This window comes from Cucurbita maxima, unplaced genomic scaffold (assembly GCF_002738345.1).
Source record: "Cucurbita maxima cultivar Rimu unplaced genomic scaffold, Cmax_1.0 Cma_Scf00027, whole genome shotgun sequence".
Taxonomy (NCBI): Eukaryota; Viridiplantae; Streptophyta; class Magnoliopsida; order Cucurbitales; family Cucurbitaceae; genus Cucurbita; species Cucurbita maxima.
In genome coordinates this window covers 2,292,867-2,314,778 of record NW_019272043.1, presented here as the reverse complement: position 1 = coordinate 2,314,778, position 21,912 = coordinate 2,292,867, and the positions used below count along the sequence as shown (strand labels likewise).

Below are 21,912 nucleotides of genomic sequence, written 5' to 3'. Positions count from 1 at the left end.
AAAAAAAAAAAAAAAAAAAAAAAAAAAAAAAAAAAAAAAAAAAAAAAAAAAAAAACAAGAAACAAATCATGGAAACTGTAGTTCCTGTGGTTCACCATTCTTTTATATATATATATATAAGAAACTGAATTTCATCGAGAGAATGAAATAATACAAAAACTAATGAAAAGGCCTACTACAAAAAGACAGCTCAATAAAAGGAGCCTTACTCAAAGCTTATTATACAAAAAGGGCCTCCAATCCAAAATAATATCGTAGAGAAAAAGAACAAGGCTCCTAGAAACTGATACGAAAGGCATTTATAAACCTAACTAAAGTAACCAAAACCTTTCATGAAGAACTCTCCGAATCTCTAAAAAATCTATGATTCCTCTCAAACCAGAAACTTCTAACTAGAATAAAATCAAACATCTAAAAAATGCAACCCAAATAGACCAAGCAAACTAACAACTCCAAAGAATGTGGTCTAAGTTCTCGCCATCTTCTTAAAAATTAGGTACTAATGTGGCCCCGCCACAAAGGATGCAACATGATTCTGAATATTCACCTCTCAAGAAAAACATGGCATGCAAACAATCAAGAGTACTCACCCTCTCAAGCAAAACATATCATGCAAAGAATTTGACCTTTGTTGGAATTTTAACCTTCCACAACCAAGAGAAGGAAAACTGCTCAAGGGAGAGGGGTCACATAAAAGATGGACAAGAATTACAAGGGAGGATTCATAGTCCAAAAGCATAAATCCCTACCCCATCCATATTTCAAAGGCAAGTTCAATATAAAATCCACCCTCCATAGCCTAAAATAACTTCTGGTTCGCTATGTTTTTCATCTGACCGTTTCTCAAATTTCAAATAGAAAATTCCAATGGACATCTATCTCCCATTTGGACCAAGACTACTCAAGACTCTTCCATCTTCCATTTGAAGTATTGCTTTATCAACCATAAATGGATTAACCAGAAAGGTGGCTTCAAAATGGACTTCTAACGCTTTCTTGATTTTCTTCCAATCATCATGAACATATAGTCTAGAAATTAACATAATGGAGATCCAATCCAAGTCTACTACTTCCTTTCTTTTCTCACCCAATATAAATGAAAATCCCTTGGTTTTTCTGAGTTGTTCAGGATTAAAAAGAAACATTCTAGAATCGTCTGAATCTGTACTTGATTTATTTGGAGCTTTAGGCTCTAAAATCCTTCTCATAGCATCCACATAGGACAACCTAATGATATCTTCCTTCATGGAATAATCCTTTAACTGAACTAGAGGAGTTTGCATGTTACTTTCAAATTTATTGAGATAATCACTTAACATATCTCAAAAGGTGATCCACCCTCTTTGGAAATTTTAAGTAGAACTTCGATTAACTTCCTTCCCCTTGTTGAAGGCCATACTACACATTCAAAGAACCAGCCCAAAGAAGACACATTTCTGCAATCAAGTAGTAGTTCCTTTTGCAGCTCTATTTTGCTTTAAAATGTTCAAACGTAAGGGATAATGCATCGATTCAACCAAGGAGTTTTCAAACCACTAAAGTTGAGAAAAGGAAAGGGAATGACCATCTTATTTTTATTATCTTCTATATAAAAGCAATCTTCTTCACACCAAATACAAAAGTACTTATTAACAACATAACATCTACTTAATGCATTTTCTAAAGGAAGAAACAATCAAACAACTGACCATGAAAAGGTAAATCTGATAGAAGATACTTAATCAGAAATCCAATGAAAATGAATTGGCTGAGATTAGAAATTTTGGTGGAGAATTTAGGAAGGTAAAAACAAGAGGAAAGAGAACAGAGCGACCACCTCTCATCTCTCATGCTTGAAGCTATTAGTATGTATAATATTTTTTATTATTGTTAGGTATCCACTTTTACAAAAATTAGGCAAGCATAAACAAAGGAAGTCTTAGAAAAAGCATAGCCTTGTAAATGACTTATAATGTTCTCAAGATAGCGATATTGCATAAATTGATTCTCCACACTCGAGAGAGAGGCTATACATCCTTGAGTGACAAAAAAATGATAGTGAAAAGGAGAATTCTTACTCTCCGTAAATACTTCATTTGATTGTTTTCCAACCAGATGTATGCACGATTAATTTTTATTTTAAATGATACTTGCCATAATGCATGCCCGCATGCCCGCATGCCATCAGGCAATGCTATCAGCCTATGACCCAGCCTTGCACAAAACAACTTCTATATGAACCCCATCGAGACTTCAAAACTGTAACCAGGTAACTTAAAGTAGAATATCACGAAAAAGGAATAAAATCCAGTATTCTAACAACAATAGAAAAAGATAATTACGATTAGGACTTGAGCAAAATCTTAAACTTCAGTTACATGGTGTTATACAACCCCCAAAACTCTGCATCCATACTAGTTACCCACAACCACACAATACCTCCATGGATTTGAGCTGCTCAGACAATTCAAATAATACTAACTAATTAGAGGAATTTCAGAAAAGAGATAAGGAAAAGTGAAGAAATTTTACATACCTGTCCAAAAATATCCATGTAGTATAAGGAGGTAATCTTTTAACTTCAGGAAGCTTAATAGGTCGTACAGCATTTCTAACTGCAACATTAGATCCAAGAAGAACAGCAGAAGATGCATGCCCATCTTCTTGAGATTGGTCATTTTCCCCATCACTTACATCTATACCATTCTGCATATCAAGGGCATCTTTCTGCCTCTTTGTCAATAGATCCACTCCCTTATCTGAATCATGTAACCTTCTTATCCTTCTTTCTGCTGATGATTTCAGCAAGTGAGTGGTGATGTCGACTAACTTCTGCTTGTTTTCTTCCATTCTTTTCTGAAAAATTAAGAGAGATCCAGTAGAAGTTAATATTGATACACTATTAACGCAAAATTCAACTCTAAGCTAGCTAAAAAAGTGAGAAACTTGTGTGACCATAGTAATGAAAACACCTGTATGGAGTTACAACGTTCACCGGCAACTTGCTTCTTTAGAAAATCAATGACTGATAGGATCTCCTTAGGAGCAGGATCTTGTCCTTGTGGTTTCATTGTCTATGGGGAACAGCAGAAAGTTAAACAAGTTAATAAAGTTAACAGGTGGTTGTTCCCATAGAATACAAATGATGAACTAATTTCTCTCTTTTTTTCTATTTCAAGTAAATTAATAAGAATAGGTTTCACCAGAATCATAGGGATCAACAAAGAAAATTGGAGATAACACTCCAATAAGAAAGTGAAGCTTAGATATTGAAGAAAAACTGATAGATACTTTTTTTTCAGAACAAACATCATTGGTGTATGAATATTACTAGAGGAAGGGCAAGACCCAAGAGACAAAAAAAGTGATAGATGAACACGACTCTCCACAATGGTACGATATTGCCCACTTTGAGCATAAGCTCTCATGGCTTTGCTTTGGGCTTCCCCAAAAGGCCTCATACCAATGGAGATAGTATTCCTTCATTATAAACCCATGATCTTTCCCTAAATTAGTCAATGTGGGACTTTCATCCAACATCACCCCTCGAACAAAGTAGTCTCCCCTTAATCGAGGAATGCTAATTTAGGGAATGTTCGGGAGGTGATGGATGAAAGTCTCACATCGGCTAATTTAGGGAATGATTATGGGTTTATAATCAAAGAATGTTATCTCTATTGGTATGAGGCCTTCTGGAGAAGCCCAAAGCAAAGCCATGAGAGCTTATACTCAAAGCGGACAATATCATACCATTGTGGAGCGTCGTGTTCATCTAACAAAAAGGAGTTATCCATTTAGCCAGAAGTGTATAAAGACAATAATCAGAACAAGATGCTTGCCTTTACACCAATAAAGAGCAGAAAAACAAATGGATACTTCAATAAGAACATCTCACCGGTGAGAAAAAGGAAAAAAAAATCCTGATAAATCCTAGCTGTTAGAAAGGAACGTGAATAGAAGAACAAATGGAGAAAATTACCACCACGATCCCCAAATTACAAACATTGCTCATTTTGTAGTGCGCAGTAACGTAGAAACACCAAAAATTGATACTAAAACTTCTCAGATGCTGTTGGGAAATTTAGCAAAGCACCTGTGGATCAAGCACCTCATCAAAGTGCAAATGAATCTTAAATGCAATGATCAAAAGCCAACTATTTTCTCACAATGCCGTCACAAAACTGACAAGTCTAATCACAAAACAAAACACCGGAACCAAACAACAAAAATTAACAGATTCTCACCCGCAATTAGAACTCAAATTCTGGGTAATGGAAGATGAATTAAGAGAAGAGAAGCACAGTACCTGGGGATCATCGTGCAATTCCGATCTATCGGCTGAAGGTGAAGGCAAAGAAACCTTCGACGCCATTGACTTTGGCGAAGCTGCCGATGAAAACTTCAACCCAAATCCACAATGGAAAACCAAAATCCGAAGGATACAAAGCAAAAATCGAGATGGGTTATCGACCCGAAACCCTAAAGTCAGCCAAATGAGGCATCTTCATCATGGGAGCGGCTTCTTCCAAATTTAGACTGCGACCCTGATGGGCATTATCGATGAAAAGAATACATAAACCAAAGAAACTAGAACTGTTTAGGAATCAAAGTAAAAGGTGAAAAAAAAAATAGAAATTCGGGATAGAAACGCGTTTGTTTGGTGAAAGGAACGAGAGACTTTGTAAGAGAAATTTTGGGGGGGAAAAGGAGAGTGACGTCGTTGTTTTGAATTATACACAGTAACACAAAACTAGAGCCTCTCAGCACCCCATCTCTGCGCCTCTCGTCCAATGGTAGAAGATCTCGCCACTCTGGAACTAAAAAAGCTGAGATTTTTCTGAGTATTGACAATTCAAGCTTTGAGTTCACAAGTGATTACCCATTAAAATGAGCACTAAAACGCGTCCAAGATGCAAGTTCATTTCCATCTCTCAAAATGTCTAATATGGTATTGGATAGGCTCCAAATGTGAAGAAATGATGCAATTTCAGAGAGTTTATGGGGTTGAGCTGCTGTGTTTAATAGGCCATACAACTAATTTGCAAGATTATAGAAAGCCAGGAGGCCCAAGAACGTGAGCTACAAATTAGGAACAAACTTTCAACAACTTGAACTTAACCCTTTCCTCCACCAACATTTCTGCAAATTGCTCAAAATGCTCTAAAATCTAGAATAGCTTGAGGCATAGGAATCAACTAGTTGTTAGTCTTTATTTGGGTTGAGTATAATTTTAATTCCATTGCTTAAGTTATTTTCATTGCTATCAAAATAAATGTTAAGCATCCATAGGTTTAAATACAAATTGTATCATGTTCAATCTAACGTAAAAGAGAAAATGAGTTTTTGTTTCAATTAACAATATTGTAATGGACAACTATTATAATACTTCAAGATTAAAAGGTTCAAAGAGACCTAAATAAATATTTTAATGCCCTAACAAAAAAATTATAAGGATTTAAGACCATTGGTAAAGTAACTCGAAAGGAAAAAGTAAGCATAAAAGGCAAAAACGACATTTATTTTTTCAATTTTTAAGGAACTTCTCGAATTTTTAATTTCGAGAATAAATTTCAAGATACTCAATAAAGGAACATGAAAAGACATGATTATGAACAAGTATCCCCAAAGACAAGTTAAGAACAGCGAACTTTGGAAAAAAGTTGTTAAGAGCACGAGAATTGGTAATACCACAGGTAAGGTTAAAAGTAACTCAAGTTAGTTTACGATGTTCATGTGAGATGTAAGGGATCCAAGCAAGGACAATGGGCAGACGTAACTAATTTCAATGCTCTAGCAAGAGAAATTATAAGAATTTAAGGCCTTTGGAAAAGATCGGAAAAGGAAGAAAAAGTATGCATAAGGGCAAAAAAAAAATGTCATTTTTCTCCTTTATAAGGAATGTTATGCACTTTTTATTTTTTTTCGAGAAGAAATTTCAAGATGCCAAAGAACGGGCAATGATTCGCAAAATAATAATGAAATATTCATAAAATAGTAAGGATTAAAATACCGTTGAAGATTGAAAGAATTACGAAAATGCCACTTTTAATATGCTGCATTAGCCCTGTACAAAATCGAGGATATCTTGAAATCTAACGGTTGGATTTCCTCCAAACTCAGATAACCTCTAGAAGACTCACACCTCATCAAATACAATTCGCTCGCTGATCGAAGAAGATATTCATGATAAAATATCTAGAAAATTCAACTTTAAATTTTGTCAGTCTAAGCTTTATAAAATTTGAAGGAGACCTTCATTTGGAACAATAATCGAGTAAAATTGAGCCTCTTCGAATTTCTTCTAAAATTGAGGGCTACGGGTAACCATTTTCTTTCAAAACAATTTCTACTCATTCTAAATGAGCTCTCCAATAGGTTCGATGAAGGATTCAGGATTCGAGAGTTGAAAGTGTCCATAATTCATTCCCTCAATTCAAGCATCCATGTCGAACGAGGAAATAAGATGCATAAATCTAATTGGAGCCTACAAGCTAAGTCGTCCCTCCAAACCAGTGTTTAAGTAGGTTGGTGAGATAAGTTTCATGAAGACCACGAAAATAAAGACAAGTAGGATCGAGGGGAATCAAAGAAAAAGCTTATCGGGTCCATTTTTGGTGGATGAGGAAACTCCAAATTCATCAACTATGCTCCAATAAGCTTCAATCCAAGGGTACCATGAGGTTCGTGGGGATGAGAGGAGAAGAATTCATGAAGAAGTCGAAAGCTAAGGAGCTCTCTATTGGGCTACCCAATTAACCTCTAATTTATGTGAAAAATGGGTATTGTGTCGAGAAGAAGAATCGAGAACTTGGAAGCCCACATATGAACTCATGCTTCCTAAACCTCTTCATAAGCTGAAGGGGAAGATAAGGAACAAGTTCTACGAAATATTCAGAAATTAGAATTGAAAATTCAGAAGTTTTTCTATGGGTAGCCTCCTACATAAAATTGTTATACACACGTAACAACCTCGAGACAAATAGCCCACAAAATTTGCTCCAAGATGGAGGTCACTAACCTACCTATTAAGCCATCTAATTCCGGAAGGCCTACCTACAACCAAGGCTATAAAGAATAATTTATTTATCAATCTATGAGGAAAAGATACAAAAACTAGGAAATGAACGAGTTTGAAATGACTTTTTTCAGAGTACAACACTTATTTCATTACAAAAAAGCACTACCTTCGCTACTTCTAACAGAAGTATTTTCAAAAAATCTTGAAAATTGAATTGAATCACAACTAAAATCATCACTTTTTCATCACAAACTCACACCAAACTCAACATTTCAAGTGGATTGAAAATTCAAGGGTCTCCTATAGCATTTCAATAAGAGAGAAGAACATACGACGCTAAGGGAAGAAGCAGCCATGCAGGCACCCGCGAGCCACGGCGGCAATCGGATTCCAGTAAATGGATATAAGATTCCGGCAGCAATAGGCATACCTATAATATTATAGCCAAGTGCCCAGATGTAGTTAAGCCATATACGATAAACAGTTTGTCTTGAGAGATCTATGGCTGTAACTACATCTTCTAAATTGCTTCGCATGAGAACTATATCAGCTGCTTCTATAGCAATATTTGTTCCAGCACCAATGGCAATGCCAACATCAGCTGCAGCTAAGGCATGCGAGTCGTTTACTCCATCTCCCACCATTGCCACAATATTCCCTGTTGTCTGCGTTCACTTGTCAACAAAAGATCAGTTACTTCATGAACTTGATAAAGGATCAGTTACTTCATGAACTTTAATGACCACACCAGTCGTACACTTCAATATAGTCAGTTTGGTTTATATCATGTTCATCCTTGTACTTTTAATGTCTATATTAGTTGTGAACAATAATTCAGAAAGTTTACAAATTTGGTCATTTTTATTCGTTGAGGATTGTTGGGAGGGAGTCCTACCTAGGCTAATTAAGGGGATGATCATGGGTTTATAAGTAAGGAATACATCTCTATTGGTATGAGGCCTTTCGGGGAAACCAAAAGCAAAGCCATGAGAACTTATGCTCAAAGTAGACAATATCATACCATTGTGGAGAGTCGTGGTTCCTAACATGATACCACAGTTATGTCTTTAACTTAGTCATGTCAATAGAATTCTCAAATGTCAAACAAAGAAGTTAAGAGCCTCGAAGGTGTAGTCAAAAGTGAATCAAGTGTCGAACAAATGGTGTATTTTGTTCGAGAGCTATAGAGAAGGGAGTCGAGCCTCGGTTAAGGGGAGCCTGTTCGAGGGCACCATAAGTCTTAGGGGAGGCTCTATGGTGTACTTTGTTCAAGGAGATGATTGTCGAGGATGGTTGGGAGGGAGTCCCACATTGAGTAATTAAGGGGAAGAATACATCTCATTGATATGAGGCCTTTTCGGGAAACCACAAGCAAAGCAATGAGAGCTTATGCTCAACGTGGACAATATCGTACCATTGTAGACATTCATGGTTCCTAACATTAGTTACTCAAAATAAATATATTACCCATGGCTATATCATTTCAATCTCATTATTCTTATTGAGCTTGACCATAAAATTTCCTACAGATGCAGCAAGTCAAGCTGGAGAAACAGAAGTTTTACCTTTAAGGATTTGATCTTGTTAGCTTTTCCAATTGGATCCATCTCTGCAAAGACCTCATTGATCCCAACCCCTCTTGCAACGGCAAATGCTGTGGCCCAGTTATCGCCAGTGACCATTATGCTTGAGATGCCGATTGAGCGAAGATACGATATAACAGCTTTAGTCCCAGACTTTGGCGCATCTATAACACCAAAACCTCCAGCTACCCTGCCATTTATAGCCACTAATATACATGTTTGAGCCAGCCGCTCATTTTCTATAACATAACGATCGACTTGAGGACCAACAACAATGTTGTGAGCTCGCATGAGCCTTCGGTTTCCTACTAAAACTGGTTTTCTATCAATTTTTCCTCCAACCCCTCCTCCCGGGAACACCTCAAAGTTCTGTATGCGTTTGCGACATTCGGTTCGGGCCCCAAACTTTTTTCTCATTTTCATTGCATGATCCACTACACATTTTGCTAAAGGGTGTTTGCTGTTTGACTAAACACAAAGATTAAAACAAGTAAGAACACAATTTTAATCTCATTTACTTTGCATGATCCATCAACTTGAATTACAAGTGCACTCACCTCAATTGCTATTGCTACATCGCAGAGCTCCTGCATTGGAAATGTAGAAAAAAGCACAACACTAACAACCTCTGGCCTGCCAACCGTTAGAGTTCCAGTCTTGTCGAAAACTACCATTTTCACCTGTTCAGTTGAAATAAAAAGGCTTTGATTCAATATTCACCCAAGTAAAAAGTTAACCAATTCCATAATCATCCACAAATGAAACCTTCATGGTTGAAAGTTCAAAGGACAAAAGTACTATAAAAATATGTAAAAAACGTCTTGAAGTGCTTTGTGAGAAGGCACTTGTAAAGTGTAGTTGGCCAAAGTACTTGACCAAGATGCACTTAAAAGCACTGTAAAACAAAATATCAAACATTCCTTTTTTACTGAAGTATTTATAGTTGGGGTGCTTTTACTGAAAGCACTCAAACACGCTTAGGGTTCTACGTTCTTAAAAGTAATTTTAAGACTTCTTGTTAAAGCATTTAAGCTAAAAGAAAAATGCTCTACAAAAAAGTAGTTTAAGATGCTTTTAACTATTTCTTTAAAGCATTTTATGTTACTAACAAATGGACATTCAATGTAGGCGTAGACATAGAGTACCTTGTACGCATTTTGAAGTGCACTTGCTCCCTTAATGAGGACACCAAGAGAAGCACCCTTCCCTGATGCAACCATGATAGCAGTTGGTGTTGCTAAACCAAGGGCACATGGGCACGCGATCACCAGCACTGAAATGCCAAATTGCAGTGCAAGTTCAAACTCATCCATGCCCTTTGGAATAAAATGTTTAGGGTACAAACCAGCTTCCCCACAAATTAACCAACCAAGCCATGTCACAAATGCTGCCACAACAACCTAAATGTGAAAAAGAAAGAAGGAAACAGAACTTTAAAATTATTCATGGTAAGAGACTCTTAAGTTTTATTAGGCAGTAATTTGTACCAAGCTAATGGGTAAATAATTAAACTCACAACAGGAACAAAAAACTTTGATATCCGGTCTGCTAATTTTTGAGCCGGTGCTCGTGATAGCTGAGCTGATTCCACAAGTTGTACAATTCGAGAAAGTGTAGTATCAGATCCAACATGTGTGGTCTTAATAAATAAGCATCCATTTTCATTGACAGTCCCGCCAATAACCTGTTCATGGCATCAAACGGTGCAAATTTATGAGCTAAATTTAACAGTCCCGCAAACTTAAAAGATAATTTCTTTGGTAGATCCTAACACGAATTATGTACACAATGACAATCATTGATTTTGGGTACCAAGCTATAAACTCAATATATTTACAAAAAAGCCTTCCTTCGATGTAGTGATGCAATTTTGATACATAATCAATCCTATTTGTTTTTCTTTCTTATTAAAATGAATCGAATCCTATCTTTTTATATATATCCGAACGGACAAGAAAAAAGTACCTTATCACCAGGTGTTTTCGCAATGGATCTTGCTTCTCCAGTAATTGTACTCTCATTCACATTGCTTTCACCACTAATAACAATTCCATCAACAGGAACTTTTGCCCCAGCAACAACCTTAATGATATCATTCCTCTGTATCAACTGGGTATCAATCTCCATCTCTGATAGCAAATTTCCATGATCATCAAAGGTCATCAAACAAGCGGTATGAGGAGCAAGATGAGCAAGCTTTGCTAAAGTATCTGATGATTTCCCTTTGGCCATGACCTCCAAATACTTTCCAAGTTGAATGAAGGAGATCAACATGGAGCTAAACTCAAAGAAATCTTTCCCTCTAAAAGAGTTGGAAGTGGATGCTTTAAATACTATGTATACTGAGTAAAAGTATGCTGCATTGGTGCCTACAGCAACCAAAACATCCATATTTGCTGATTTCTGTTGTAATGCACGGTATGATCCTACATAAAATCTGTTAAAAATTATCCACAAAACCATTAAACTATCTAAAACACATTTCAACTTCAAGAAAACTAGGATTCTAAACCTTAAGCTGTAACATTCTCATTTTCAGCTCCTTTTTTCCTGTTTCTTGTTTTTCTTGACAAAGAAAATAGTATCTGATGCTTAATTTCTTATTCCTGCCTTTTTCCATTGAAAAATAAGACCATAAATGTGTTAAGCAGCACTTTCTTATCCAAAATGCTCTTGAATTTATCCAATATTTCACAGTTTCAACGCTGCCTCTTATCACCTCTCTCCACACACAAGCAAAGAAAAACATGTCACTTAAGAACAATGCAAACCTTTTAATGAACAATTGCAAAGATTTAACAAAATAACAGAGATTGAATTGAAACTTATAAACCCTAAGACTAAAATCAAACCAAACATAGCCAAATCATAATTTAATGAAATTCAAGAAGTAATTAGTCTTCACCCTTTTAAACAATGTCCATTTCTAATGGAAACCCAATTTTCTTCTCTGTCTCATTTCTTTGGGAGAAACTAGAAACAAGAAAATGTTACCTAGTTATTAGAAACTAGAGGCTAGCAGAAATGAGAAACAGAGACTATGAAGAAGCCAATGGGAGGAAGCTGATAACACCACAATATTGATAGTTACAATGATATTGATGATAAAATTACCTCCGGCCAGCAAAGAACTGGACTGGTGTGCAGAAGATCCATTTAAGAACCATTCCAACAGTAAGCATATTGTAAACCCTAAAATTCAACCACTCCCCATAAGGAGGAAGCATAGGAAGCACCATTGCAAAAGCCACCACAGGAACAGAAAACAAGCAGCTGAACAAGAACAAGTTCCTATAAGTACAAGCTTCTTGAAGCTGCTCCACATCTCTTCTCTTCGGTGGCACATACAAACTCGCTCCGTAGCTCTTGAGGCACTGCAAAAGGGACCTCGGACCAGTCCGGTCAGGGTCATAGTGGATGGAAACCATCTGCCCTGGCCCATCCATTTCAACAGAGTTCACTCCAGAAGCTTGCTCGAGAGAGGTTCTTATGGCGGTCATGTCCGCAGGGCCAACTTGATCGAGTTTTATATGAACTTTGTAGGCCTCGTCTGCGGCGGAGATGAGCTCGGATTCGAAGCCGGAATCATCGGTGGCAGCGAGGATTTCGGCTTCGGTGGTCAAATTTGGATCGAAGAAGATTTTGGCTTCATCTATTCCGGGACCGATGAGTACTCGTTTGACGCCGTTGACCATGCGTACGGCATGTTGAAGTGATCGGGCTTTGGCCGTGCAGACCATTCTTCTGATTCTTAGACGACATATTGCAATGCCTTGTTCTGAGAACTCCTCGGCGGCGAAACCTCCGGCTTCTAGAAATTCTGCCACTCTGTCTTCCTGTGATATTCCGACGACATACTTGGGATCGGAAATGTTACCGTTCTTTATTTATTTTCCACTCTTCTTAAAAATAATAATACTTCTATTAATTTGGTGAATTATGAACCTTCAATTATTTATTTATTTATTTATTTTATATTTGTGAAAATGGTTTACAGATTTAACCAAATAGAAAACTAAAAAACTAAAAGTATAAAACAAACTTTAATTCAAATTATAATTATGAATAATTCAAAAATAATTGAATTCCATGATTATATCCATAGACATACTTTGGAGTGATAAGAGTGTAATTCTAAAAATATAAAATTTAATATTATTTGAGCTTATAATTTGTATTTTTTTTTTTTTTTTTTTTTTTTTTTTTTTTTTTTTTTTTTTTTTTTTTTTTNTTTTTTTTTTTTTTTTTTTTTTTTTTTTTTTTTTTTTTTTTTTTTTTTTTTTTTTTTTTTTTGTAAAGTTCATTACTCTCGTTATCTAATTTATAAATTTTTTAAATTTTCAAGCTTTTTGAAACTAAAATATCATTTGAAAAATGTATGTATATATTTTTTAATTTGATTAAAATTTAAAATTTAATGAAGAAAAATTAGAAAAAATGAAGAAACTAAAAGTAAAATAGTTATTAATTATTATAAGGTGGACTTACATTATCGAGGTCCCGTGGATTTAGAGGCACCTTAAGATCATTAATACTGCCATCCATCTTACCCTACCCTACAGCCACAAAACCTAAATTTTATTAATTTATAATATATATGAAAAAAAAAAAAACTTCTTAAAAATAAATACTAAATTTGATCTCATTATTCTAATTATTTTATAATTGTTTTCTTTTTTTAAGGATTAATAATTGTTTTCCAAACCTCTCATTTTATATTTTTTAATTATCTAAAAATACTACACAAACAAAATTATAATAATATTTGACCATATAAAAATTCTTATTTCCTCTTTCATAGCATTTTCGAGTTACTATTCGTCTGTAAGTACGTTAATCACTTGTATGATATAAGACTCAACTACGAGTTACATAAGATACTTAAAATACTTTAACTTTTGTTTGAGAAATATAAAACTCAACAACAAGTTCCATAGATACTCAAAATACTTTAATAGGGTACTTTTTTCTTCGTTTTTTAGAATTATATTTAGAGACACACATGGGATAGGTTAGGTTAGGTTGGGTTGAAAAAAATGGATTGAACCAATAGAAAATTTAGTATTAATTGGTTTGGTGACTCGAGCAACTAGACTAGAGTTTACAATCCAACCCAACTATCTATTCTCTAATTGGTTTGAGTTGGGTGTAGAGCTATAATTTGAAGGTTCTACTTAACCTTGCATCTTAAATTTATAATCAAAATCTCGTAAAGTTGAAAGGTTTACTGGGTAAGATTTAGTTGGTGGTTATGATTCACCAGATTCAAAAAAAATATCAACCAACAAATCATTCTTACTTCTCATAAAAAAAATATTTCAAATATGGATTTTTGTTCTGGTTTCTAATCCCAAAACAGAAAATTTGGAAACTATAATCAAAGCAACAATGACCCAAGATCAATTAATTAAACAAAATGAAGAGAATGTTAAGAAAAAAAGAAAAGAAAAGAAGAAATGAGGCATTAACGTTACCCGGTTGTTGTTCGGATCTGTGACAGACAAATCAAGTTTAGGAAGAGAGGAGGGTGACAGTGGTGGTCGGAGAAGCCGTCGGCCGGAGAATGAGGAAGAAGTGGCACCGTGCAGACTGCAGACGGACGAGCTTTTTTTTGTTTTTTTTTGTTTTTATTAATCCGGTGGCTGCCGGAAAAGGAGAGAGAAAAGGAGGAAGGGGGAAATGGGAAGAGGAGAGAGAAAGTGTGTGATTTGGGTTGGTTTTTGGTTAGTGGTGAGATGATGTGGCGTATTCAGGAGCGGGAAGACCGAGTCAGAGAAAGACGGAAGGCTAACAGGTCTGTTCATTGCCTGAAAATAGCTGCACGGGATTACACTAAAAATTTCAAAACTTGAGGTTGTTCTAGTCTCTATGGGCTCTTTTAAAAAAAAATTATTAACGGTAAAGATCGATTACAAATATTAAATATATATATATTTTTTTTTTAAGTTTAAGGTCTAAAAATGAAAATGATTAATGATACTGTGAATGTCCCATATTAAGGTATGAAAACCTTCTTCTAGCATATGACTTTTAAAGTCTTGAGGGGAAGCTCGAAAGAGAAAGCTCAAAGAGGATAATATTTACTAGCCGTAGATATGGGGCTCTATTTGAGGCTAAAAGAGAATAATATCTACTAGCAGTAGATCTGGGGCATTACAAATTATATCAGAGCCAGACACTAAACTATGTGTCAGATTTATCGTTGTTCCCTAAAAGGACACAAGGTAGTGTGCGTCGTGTGCCAGTAAGGACGGCCCCAAAGGAGGTGGATTTGTTGGGGTCCAGAAAAGAAAGAGTGTCAGCGGCGCTGGCCCTAAAGGGGGTGGATTGTGATGTCCCACATTGGATGGGGAAGAAAACAAAACACCCTTTTATAAAGGTGTGGAAACCTTTAGACAGTTTTAAAACCTTGAAAGGAAACCCGAAAGGGAAAGCTCAAAGAGGACACCAATATAAGAGGACAATATCTAACATGGTACTCGGTTTTATAATTGTATTATTATGGCACGACATTTGTTCTAACCCAACAAACAAGTCACTAGTGCAAAAATTTAGACTGTGCGAATAAATAACAATATGTGCTCGAACCTCAAGTCATGTTTGAGAGAAATGATTTAGAAAACATGGATGAGAAAATATGTTAAAAACAACTTTAAAGAAAATAATGTTACAGACTAAAAACGAATAAGCAACAACAACAATTTTGATAGTATATAATCCAAGTAGGAAGAAGTAACAACTAGTCAATCTCCCTATAGTATATACTTTGGACATTTTAGCCTTGATAGGTGTAAACATGATTTTGGTAACCAGTCATAGACCATCTATTAGCACAACAATAATACTAAAGACCTATTTAACATGGAAGCAAGTAGAAGGGGTTTGGGACGAGCATGCGGTCATGGACAACACGTCCTAGATAAGTATGACCGAAATATCCGACATGCAGTCACAAGTAACACGTCTTAGATAAGTATGACCGCGACACTTGACCACATACATTTTGATACCCAAGTCAACTAGGGTTTTCAAGAAGTCTAATAGAAATTAGGTTTTACGTGTACGTTACCAGTGCCATCTCCTTTCGTAATTACAAAAAATGAGCTAACGTTTTAAGGAACGTGCTTAGGGTTACACTAGGCTTATGTCAGCCTTGTTTATTTAAAAAGAAAAAAAGATAAAAAAAAATGGGACTTTTACATTTAACTGCCCTTTTTAGACTTAATTAATTAATTATTTGTTTTTTGTTCAATTTAATTATTTCATTTGTAAGTTATATCGGTTAGAAAAAGAAAAAAAGAGAAAAAAGAAATTAGGAAAATAAAAAACAGGAACTTTATCGGAGCGCCTCAATTTTCATTTCATATTTTGTTCACAGAAAAGATGAGATAAAAGCCGTTATCAATGAGGCCCATGTATTGCTGCGTTTAGCGATTGTAAATCGAAAAGGTCGAAAAAGCAGGATGAAAATTGGTGGTGGAGTGGTCTGTGGAAGTCCACGCGCCGCCGTTCTACCCTCACTGCTCCTCGGCCGCCGTGGAGTCACAATCCGTTGCGCTTCATCTTCTTCGACTTCCAGTAAGTTCACCGCGAGCTCATTTTTCGCACATTTCCCTAATAGATTTTCAGTATCTTAATGCCTTTTTGAACCATCGCCGTGTTGCAGACCATGTATCATTCATCAAGGATGTTGCGGCAACTGAGCCTCCTCAGCATTTGTCTAATTTGTTGAAAATGCTGAAGACTAGAGGTATGTCGTTGGTCAAGCGCTTCAAATCATTCCTATCATGAATTTTATACCAATTAATCGCTAACCTGCCCGATTGAATCCATCAATTTTGTCCAGGCACTGAATTCTTCGTCCTTTGGAGTTGTTTACAAATTTTATTAGGAGTGTGAAGCTTGACTCTCTAATTAGAATTGAAACAATAATGTCCTCGTGAATAGATTTCGATTCTATTGGAAATCCGTAGACCTAATTGGTTATATCTCAACATTTTTATAAAACGATTAATAACCTGAGTTTTTGCTTCAATTTTCCTGTGGCACAAGTTTTTATTATTGTACGCTTAATGTATCGTTATGTATGCGTTTCTGCAATATATTGGGCTTGGTTGTTCCTTTATTTTTTTTTATGGCTACTTCTCTCATAAATTAAGGCCTCTAATAGCATTTGAATCCCTGGAGGTCTAGTGGTCGAGGCCCTTCTTGAACTTCATTCCATGTTCTATTTTCTGAAAATTATATGCTGAGTCATGTCATGCCTATCTGCATCCCCAATGGTTCTATCAGCTTCTTTGCATTTTCCTCTGCCCTATAAACTGTTGCATTGGCTTTTCTTATACTAGTAAATACTAAAAATAACTATAGAATTATACAACCAATTATAGGCCTGAGTTGCCCCATTTTTTGAACCTGCAGACATATTCTTATCTACATGGGAATCTCCTGTAAATTGTTGGTTTTAAGCAGGTGAATCCATAATTTCTCCGGGAGCCAAGCAAGGAATTATTCCTCTTGCCATTCCACTGGCTAAAAACAACTCAGGTATTATGTTAGAATTTTTCATTCAAATTGGTTCGCTTTGTAGGTGTATGATATCTCAATCTATTCTTTCTTCTTGTTTCAAGGTACTATAACTGCATTGCTGCGCTGGCCAACAGCACCCGCTGGGTAATAAGAATAAACTTCTTACATTTTCTTATGGGTGGTTCATCCTCCATCTTAATAAACTTCTATCCTCAGGATGGAAATGCCAGTAGTGGACGTCAATAGGAATGGAGTGTGGCTACTAGCCAAGAACGTAAGTGAAGCATCTATTGTGCAATTGTTTCCCATTTTTCAATGTTCTAAAACCATTTCCTTAGACACTCTGATATAGAATTCAGTTCTCTGTTGTGCAGGTGGATCAATTTATTCACAGACTTCTAGTGGAAGAAGATGCCAAAGGAAGTGGAGAGCAAAATGATGAGCTATTTCTTGCAGCAGCTGATGCTGGGAAGAAACTTTATGTAAGGGGTGATTTTGCTGAATCTCAGATCAAAAACATTGATGGGTATTTGCTGAAAAAGGTATTCTACAATTTCTCATGGTACTTCTCTTGATTGTCCCCATCAACGGATAAATTTGTATACAAATGTTTTCTTAAATGGGGCAAGGCGTTTCCATGTGGTGACAGACAAGTTGGTTGTGCTCCTGACAGAGCTGCTTGCCTTGATCATCACCTTTTTGGGGTCTCTCTAAAGAAACAGAATTTTCAGTTTCTGATGTTTTTAGACTTCAGAATCTTCTTTTTCATGCTTCTTGAAAATAAAAGATAATTTTTTATGCAAAAAATATTTTTATGCATAAACAGGTATCTTTAAAGCATATTTAAGTAATATATTTTATCTACTCTACTTCTGTCTTGTTGCTGAAGAAGTAACATTTTTGCATAATGCATTTTGTGCTGGCATTATAGCCTTCAATTAGAAAATTTCCTCTTTTCTTTTCTTTTTCCTGTTTTTAAGTCTCACTTCACACAAGTTATACTTCCTAAGCACATTTTGGGTGAACATAATAATAAAAAAAGGTTTATACCATTTGCAATGTATCTTGCAGTGCCAGGTCTGACAATGTTTCAATCTCAGGTTGGGATATTTCCAGATATCATAGAACGTAAAATATTGCGCCATTTTGAAGAAGGCGATCTTGTAAGGCTGTTGTTTATGAAATACTGAAATGCAGTGAGTGAAAGAAGCTTTGACTCCAATTTACGCACTCGAATATCTTTACCTGCTTGTGTAGGTTTCAGCTTTGGTGACGGGAGAATTCTATACTAAAAAGGAGCACTTCCCAGGATTTGCACGGCCATATGTATTTAATGCAGAGGTTTTGCTGAAGTATGTGGGGATTTTTTTCATCACTCCAAAAATGCTTTGGCTGAGAATGTACCTAAAGAATCTGTGCTTTCTTCATGCTTCAGGGTGGGACGTAAAACAGAAGCAAAGGATGCTGCGAGGGGAGCCTTAAAATCACCATGGTGGACCCTAGGCTGTAAGTATGAGGTATTGACTTTCTGGTTGATCTCTTTTGCCTTTTTCTTAATAGCTCTCTGTTTTAAGCCGCTTGCCTTGGGAGAGATGGGGAAAGATTAAGCAAAGAATATTTGCAAAAAGTTGATCCTTGAGTTGGTTTTGGCTCATATTCAGGAAGTTGCTAATATCGCTCAATGGGAAGATGAACAAATTGAGTATTTGAAAGAGAAGGTCACAGAAGAAGGAAAGCTAGAAGACCTCAAAAAGGGAAAGGCTCCTGCCCAGGTTTTTCACAGTTCTTTATGGATTGCTTTAAAATTATCAAGCAGACAAACATGAATTAGAACAGGTTATTTTGTCAAAACTACCCTTTGCATATGAACATTTTCATGTGTGTTGAGTGTCCATTTGATAACCATTTGATTTTTTTTTGCTAATTAAGCTATAAATATTACATCCACCTGTGGATTTCTTTGTTTTGTTATCTACTTCTCACCTGTGTTTTAAAAAACTAACCCAAGTTTTGAAAACTAAAAATAGTTGTGTTCAAAAAATAGTTTTTGTTTTTGAAATTTGGATTAAGAATTCAAAAGTTTTCTTAGGAAAGATGAAACCTATCATAGAGAAATGATGAGAAAACAAGTATAATTTTCAGAAATCAAATGGCTATCTGACCGGGTCTAAACTAAACAAGTGGGTAACTTGTGTCTATGTCTTTCATATTAATAATCTATTATTATTTTTAAGTTTAAACTCCTTTCAATATGTTGACAATACTACTGTTGAAACATTAAAACTATACGAAAAATCTAGATTGAAGATCAATTTTAAACCAAGAAATATCATTTAGTAGACTAAAAAATTACTTCTATAAATTTTGTTACTGGCTCGTGCACTGCAGGTTGCCTTGGATCAAGCTGCCTTTTTGTTGGATTTAGCTTCGGTTGATGGGACTTGGGACATCTCTGTGGAGCGTATTGCTCAATGTTATGAGGAGGCTGGCCTTCAGGAGATTGCGAGATTCGTACTTTACAGAGGCTGAATACAAACAGAGGCATTTTTCTTCTCTAAACTCTTCATTTTCATTGTCTTCTTCCTTCTGGCTATATAATTATATCTGTATTTCTTCATTGTGTAAACATCATTCTTTCTCTCCCCTATGGATGAGACGATCCTTTCCCTACAAGAATCGGGTAGACTGAGGGACAAGGAATACTCAAAGTTTCTCTTGATAAATTATAATGTTTTTTTCTAAAGCATATAAGAAATGTCAGAGAAATGTGTTTGAACATTTTTGTTTCCGATGTGATTAGTTTTGTTTTTCCTTTTCCTTTACTTGATTCATTTTATCAATAAGGTAAACAAGTGGGTAGTTGTTTGTACTTATAGCAAAATGATGCTAGTATTGTGTATATGACAACCGAATATAGCGTTTACTGCCATAGCTACCAATCATTTCGATATAAACACCCTTTAATTAAGGATAGTTTCTGATAGTTGATTTACATGCTCATAGTCGATCATCCATTGCTTGAAGATATTATTTTACAGCTGTTGTATGACTCTTATCGAATGATTGATTGGACTATGCAGACTCAGAGTGCTTACCAGTGTTCTTAAGTTACTCATGTAAGATACTGTGATGCCTTAAGGCTAACGAAATATGATGGGTGGGTAGGTGCAAAGCGATGATTCGCTTCTGGTTAGTCTGGAGCTAATGGTATAAGCCTGTGCCATATAGAGGAGCCTCTTGCACATATTTTGGGTGCTTGAGAGATTGGCCTGGGTTGGATTAACAAGTACTCAAGACTTAAATTGGGTTGCTAGCTACAATTCACTCACATGGTTTGGCTTGGTTGGGCTATGTGGCTTCTACTCTCTTCTAATTGTGGCATACAAATTACAAACCACTTGGGCTAACTGGTTTCCTCCTCACTACTTTACTTTAGTTAATTATAAAATCTCACTTATAAAATAGTCCTTCATGAAAATTTGAACCTCTAAGATGTACATATTAATTACTGTGTTATGCTCCTAAAAGTAGTCATTAACTGTTATACTTGTTAATGATTAATACCTGATTAATGGTTTAATAACTATAAAATTAATAAGTAGTCGGTTATACTTGTTAATGATTAATGCCTAATCAATGGTTTAATAACTATAAAATTAATTAATGCCTAATTAATTATGTTTCATGTTGTTAATTACATTTCATATTAATTTCTTTAATTAAATTTGAAAATGCAAATATAATTCAAAAAACTATTTGAGGTTTTTTATTGGTATAAGTTATTTAGGTACTTATATGATTGGAAAATTCGACCAATTGAGACTATCTAATCCAAACTATAAAAGCTGGGTTGAATTTTTTTTTTTCCTTCCGTTTGATCTGGGTTGAATTTTTAGAAAATAGAAAATTTGATTTGGTTGGCAAGATGACATTTGTTTTTTTTTTTTTGTTTTTTTTTTGGAATAGGGCTACGGTCCCACCCAACTTAACCCTATTTTTAAAAAAAATAAAAAATACATAATGTTTCTAATTAATGCTAGTGATGTGACATGTAAATATTTGATATTTGAACTTTTATGAGATTTTAGGTACCATGTATCGTGGATAAATAGAATTTGTGAAGTCTATTTGGGTTGTTCGGATCACCAATCCAACCGACCTAAAATTTCAAAATTGGACCCATATACATTAACAAAAGAGTATATAAAATATATTTATTTATTTGCTCTTGGAGATTCAACTTATATAATTCATTCGTATGAAATATATTTATTTATGTTTCTTTTATTTGTGTGTCTTCAGAAATCAATCTTCTAGGCACTAACAAATTAATAATAAGTTAAGAAACTATTTTATTGGGTCACTTTTTTAATCAATTTTACTCCACATTACATTTTAATTTTAGTCATTCATTTACACTATCTAAATTCAATCAAAAAAATATATTCATTCAACTTTCAAATTCCACTGTTAAAAATATTTTAAACTATTTGCAACACATTTCATATTATTCAAATTTAAAGTAAAACAATTTCATAAAGTGCCTTGCATTCCTCTATTTCCTCATCTGGGAACTTCCCTTTTATCGGTTTGTCCTATTGCTAACAATCTTCCGGAGTATAATAGACACATCGATGAAGCTTGGCTTCGATTTAATGCATTGTTCTTTGTCATATACACTTTTGTTAATGTCTCCAGTGATATTGATACCGAAAGATACAACATTTAGTTGATTGTAATAATTGTAACAATCAAGTATCTCGTCATCTTCACACCCTATACATTCTATTGATTCAGTTCACT

At 35.2% G+C, this 21,912-nt stretch overlaps 3 protein-coding genes across 6 annotated transcripts in view; 1 reads left to right on the top strand and 2 right to left on the bottom strand.

Annotated features, from left to right (window-relative positions):
* The window catches only part of LOC111499610 (histone-lysine N-methyltransferase CLF-like), a 13,639-nt gene extending 8,708 nt beyond the window's left edge, over positions 1-4,931 (bottom strand). Inside the window, exons 1-4 of one of the 2 annotated variants that reach the window (XM_023151210.1) lie at positions 4,286-4,931; positions 3,959-4,072; positions 2,952-3,053; positions 2,516-2,835 (exon numbers count right to left, since the gene is read on the bottom strand). In XM_023151210.1, coding sequence (XP_023006978.1) covers positions 2,516-2,835; positions 2,952-3,053; positions 3,959-3,991 — 455 coding nt within the window. In that variant the 5' untranslated portion in view covers positions 3,992-4,072; positions 4,286-4,931. The remainder of the gene's footprint in view (positions 1-2,515; positions 2,836-2,951; positions 3,054-3,958; positions 4,073-4,285) is intronic. The other variant, XM_023151209.1, reaches the window with a different exon arrangement.
* Positions 4,932-7,048: 2,117 nt separating this feature from the next.
* Positions 7,049-12,467, bottom strand: LOC111499707 (copper-transporting ATPase HMA4-like; the record flags this gene model as incomplete). The annotated part of the gene is made up of 7 exons (XM_023151341.1): positions 7,049-7,662; positions 8,563-9,048; positions 9,138-9,260; positions 9,726-9,980; positions 10,097-10,264; positions 10,546-11,017; positions 11,695-12,467. Coding segments are annotated over 7 exons (2,670 nt in total), but the record flags the coding sequence as incomplete, so codon positions are not given.
* Positions 12,468-15,951: 3,484 nt separating this feature from the next.
* On the top strand, positions 15,952-20,649 carry LOC111499892. Of its 3 annotated transcripts, none has more exons than XM_023151612.1 (12): positions 15,952-16,158; positions 16,247-16,330; positions 17,053-17,127; positions 17,211-17,253; positions 17,326-17,383; positions 17,484-17,651; positions 18,210-18,272; positions 18,367-18,461; positions 18,545-18,626; positions 18,771-18,881; positions 19,498-19,650; positions 20,275-20,649. In XM_023151612.1, exons 1-11 carry the CDS (start codon positions 16,044-16,046, stop codon positions 19,636-19,638), a joined length of 1,035 nt encoding a protein of 344 aa, XP_023007380.1. In that variant the 5' UTR covers positions 15,952-16,043; the 3' UTR covers positions 19,639-19,650; positions 20,275-20,649. The 3 variants fall into 3 exon arrangements, with proteins under 3 accessions (XP_023007380.1, XP_023007381.1, XP_023007379.1); XM_023151613.1 differs by lacking the exon at positions 20,275-20,649 and adding an exon at positions 20,190-20,255; XM_023151611.1 differs by lacking the exon at positions 20,275-20,649 and having other exon boundaries at positions 19,498-19,897.
* Positions 20,650-21,912: the final 1,263 nt, after the last annotated feature.

Excerpts from the sequence above, each read along its gene's own strand:
- LOC111499892 (XM_023151612.1), top strand. The coding sequence starts at position 16,044 with ATGAAAATTGGTGGTGGAGTGGTCTGTGGAAGTCCACGCGCCGCCGTT. Across the intron at positions 16,159-16,246 it reads TTCATCTTCTTCGACTTCCA|ACCATGTATCATTCATCAAG; the intron begins GTAAGTTCACCG and ends GCCGTGTTGCAG. Across the intron at positions 17,384-17,483 it reads TGTGGCTACTAGCCAAGAAC|GTGGATCAATTTATTCACAG; the intron begins GTAAGTGAAGCA and ends TCTGTTGTGCAG.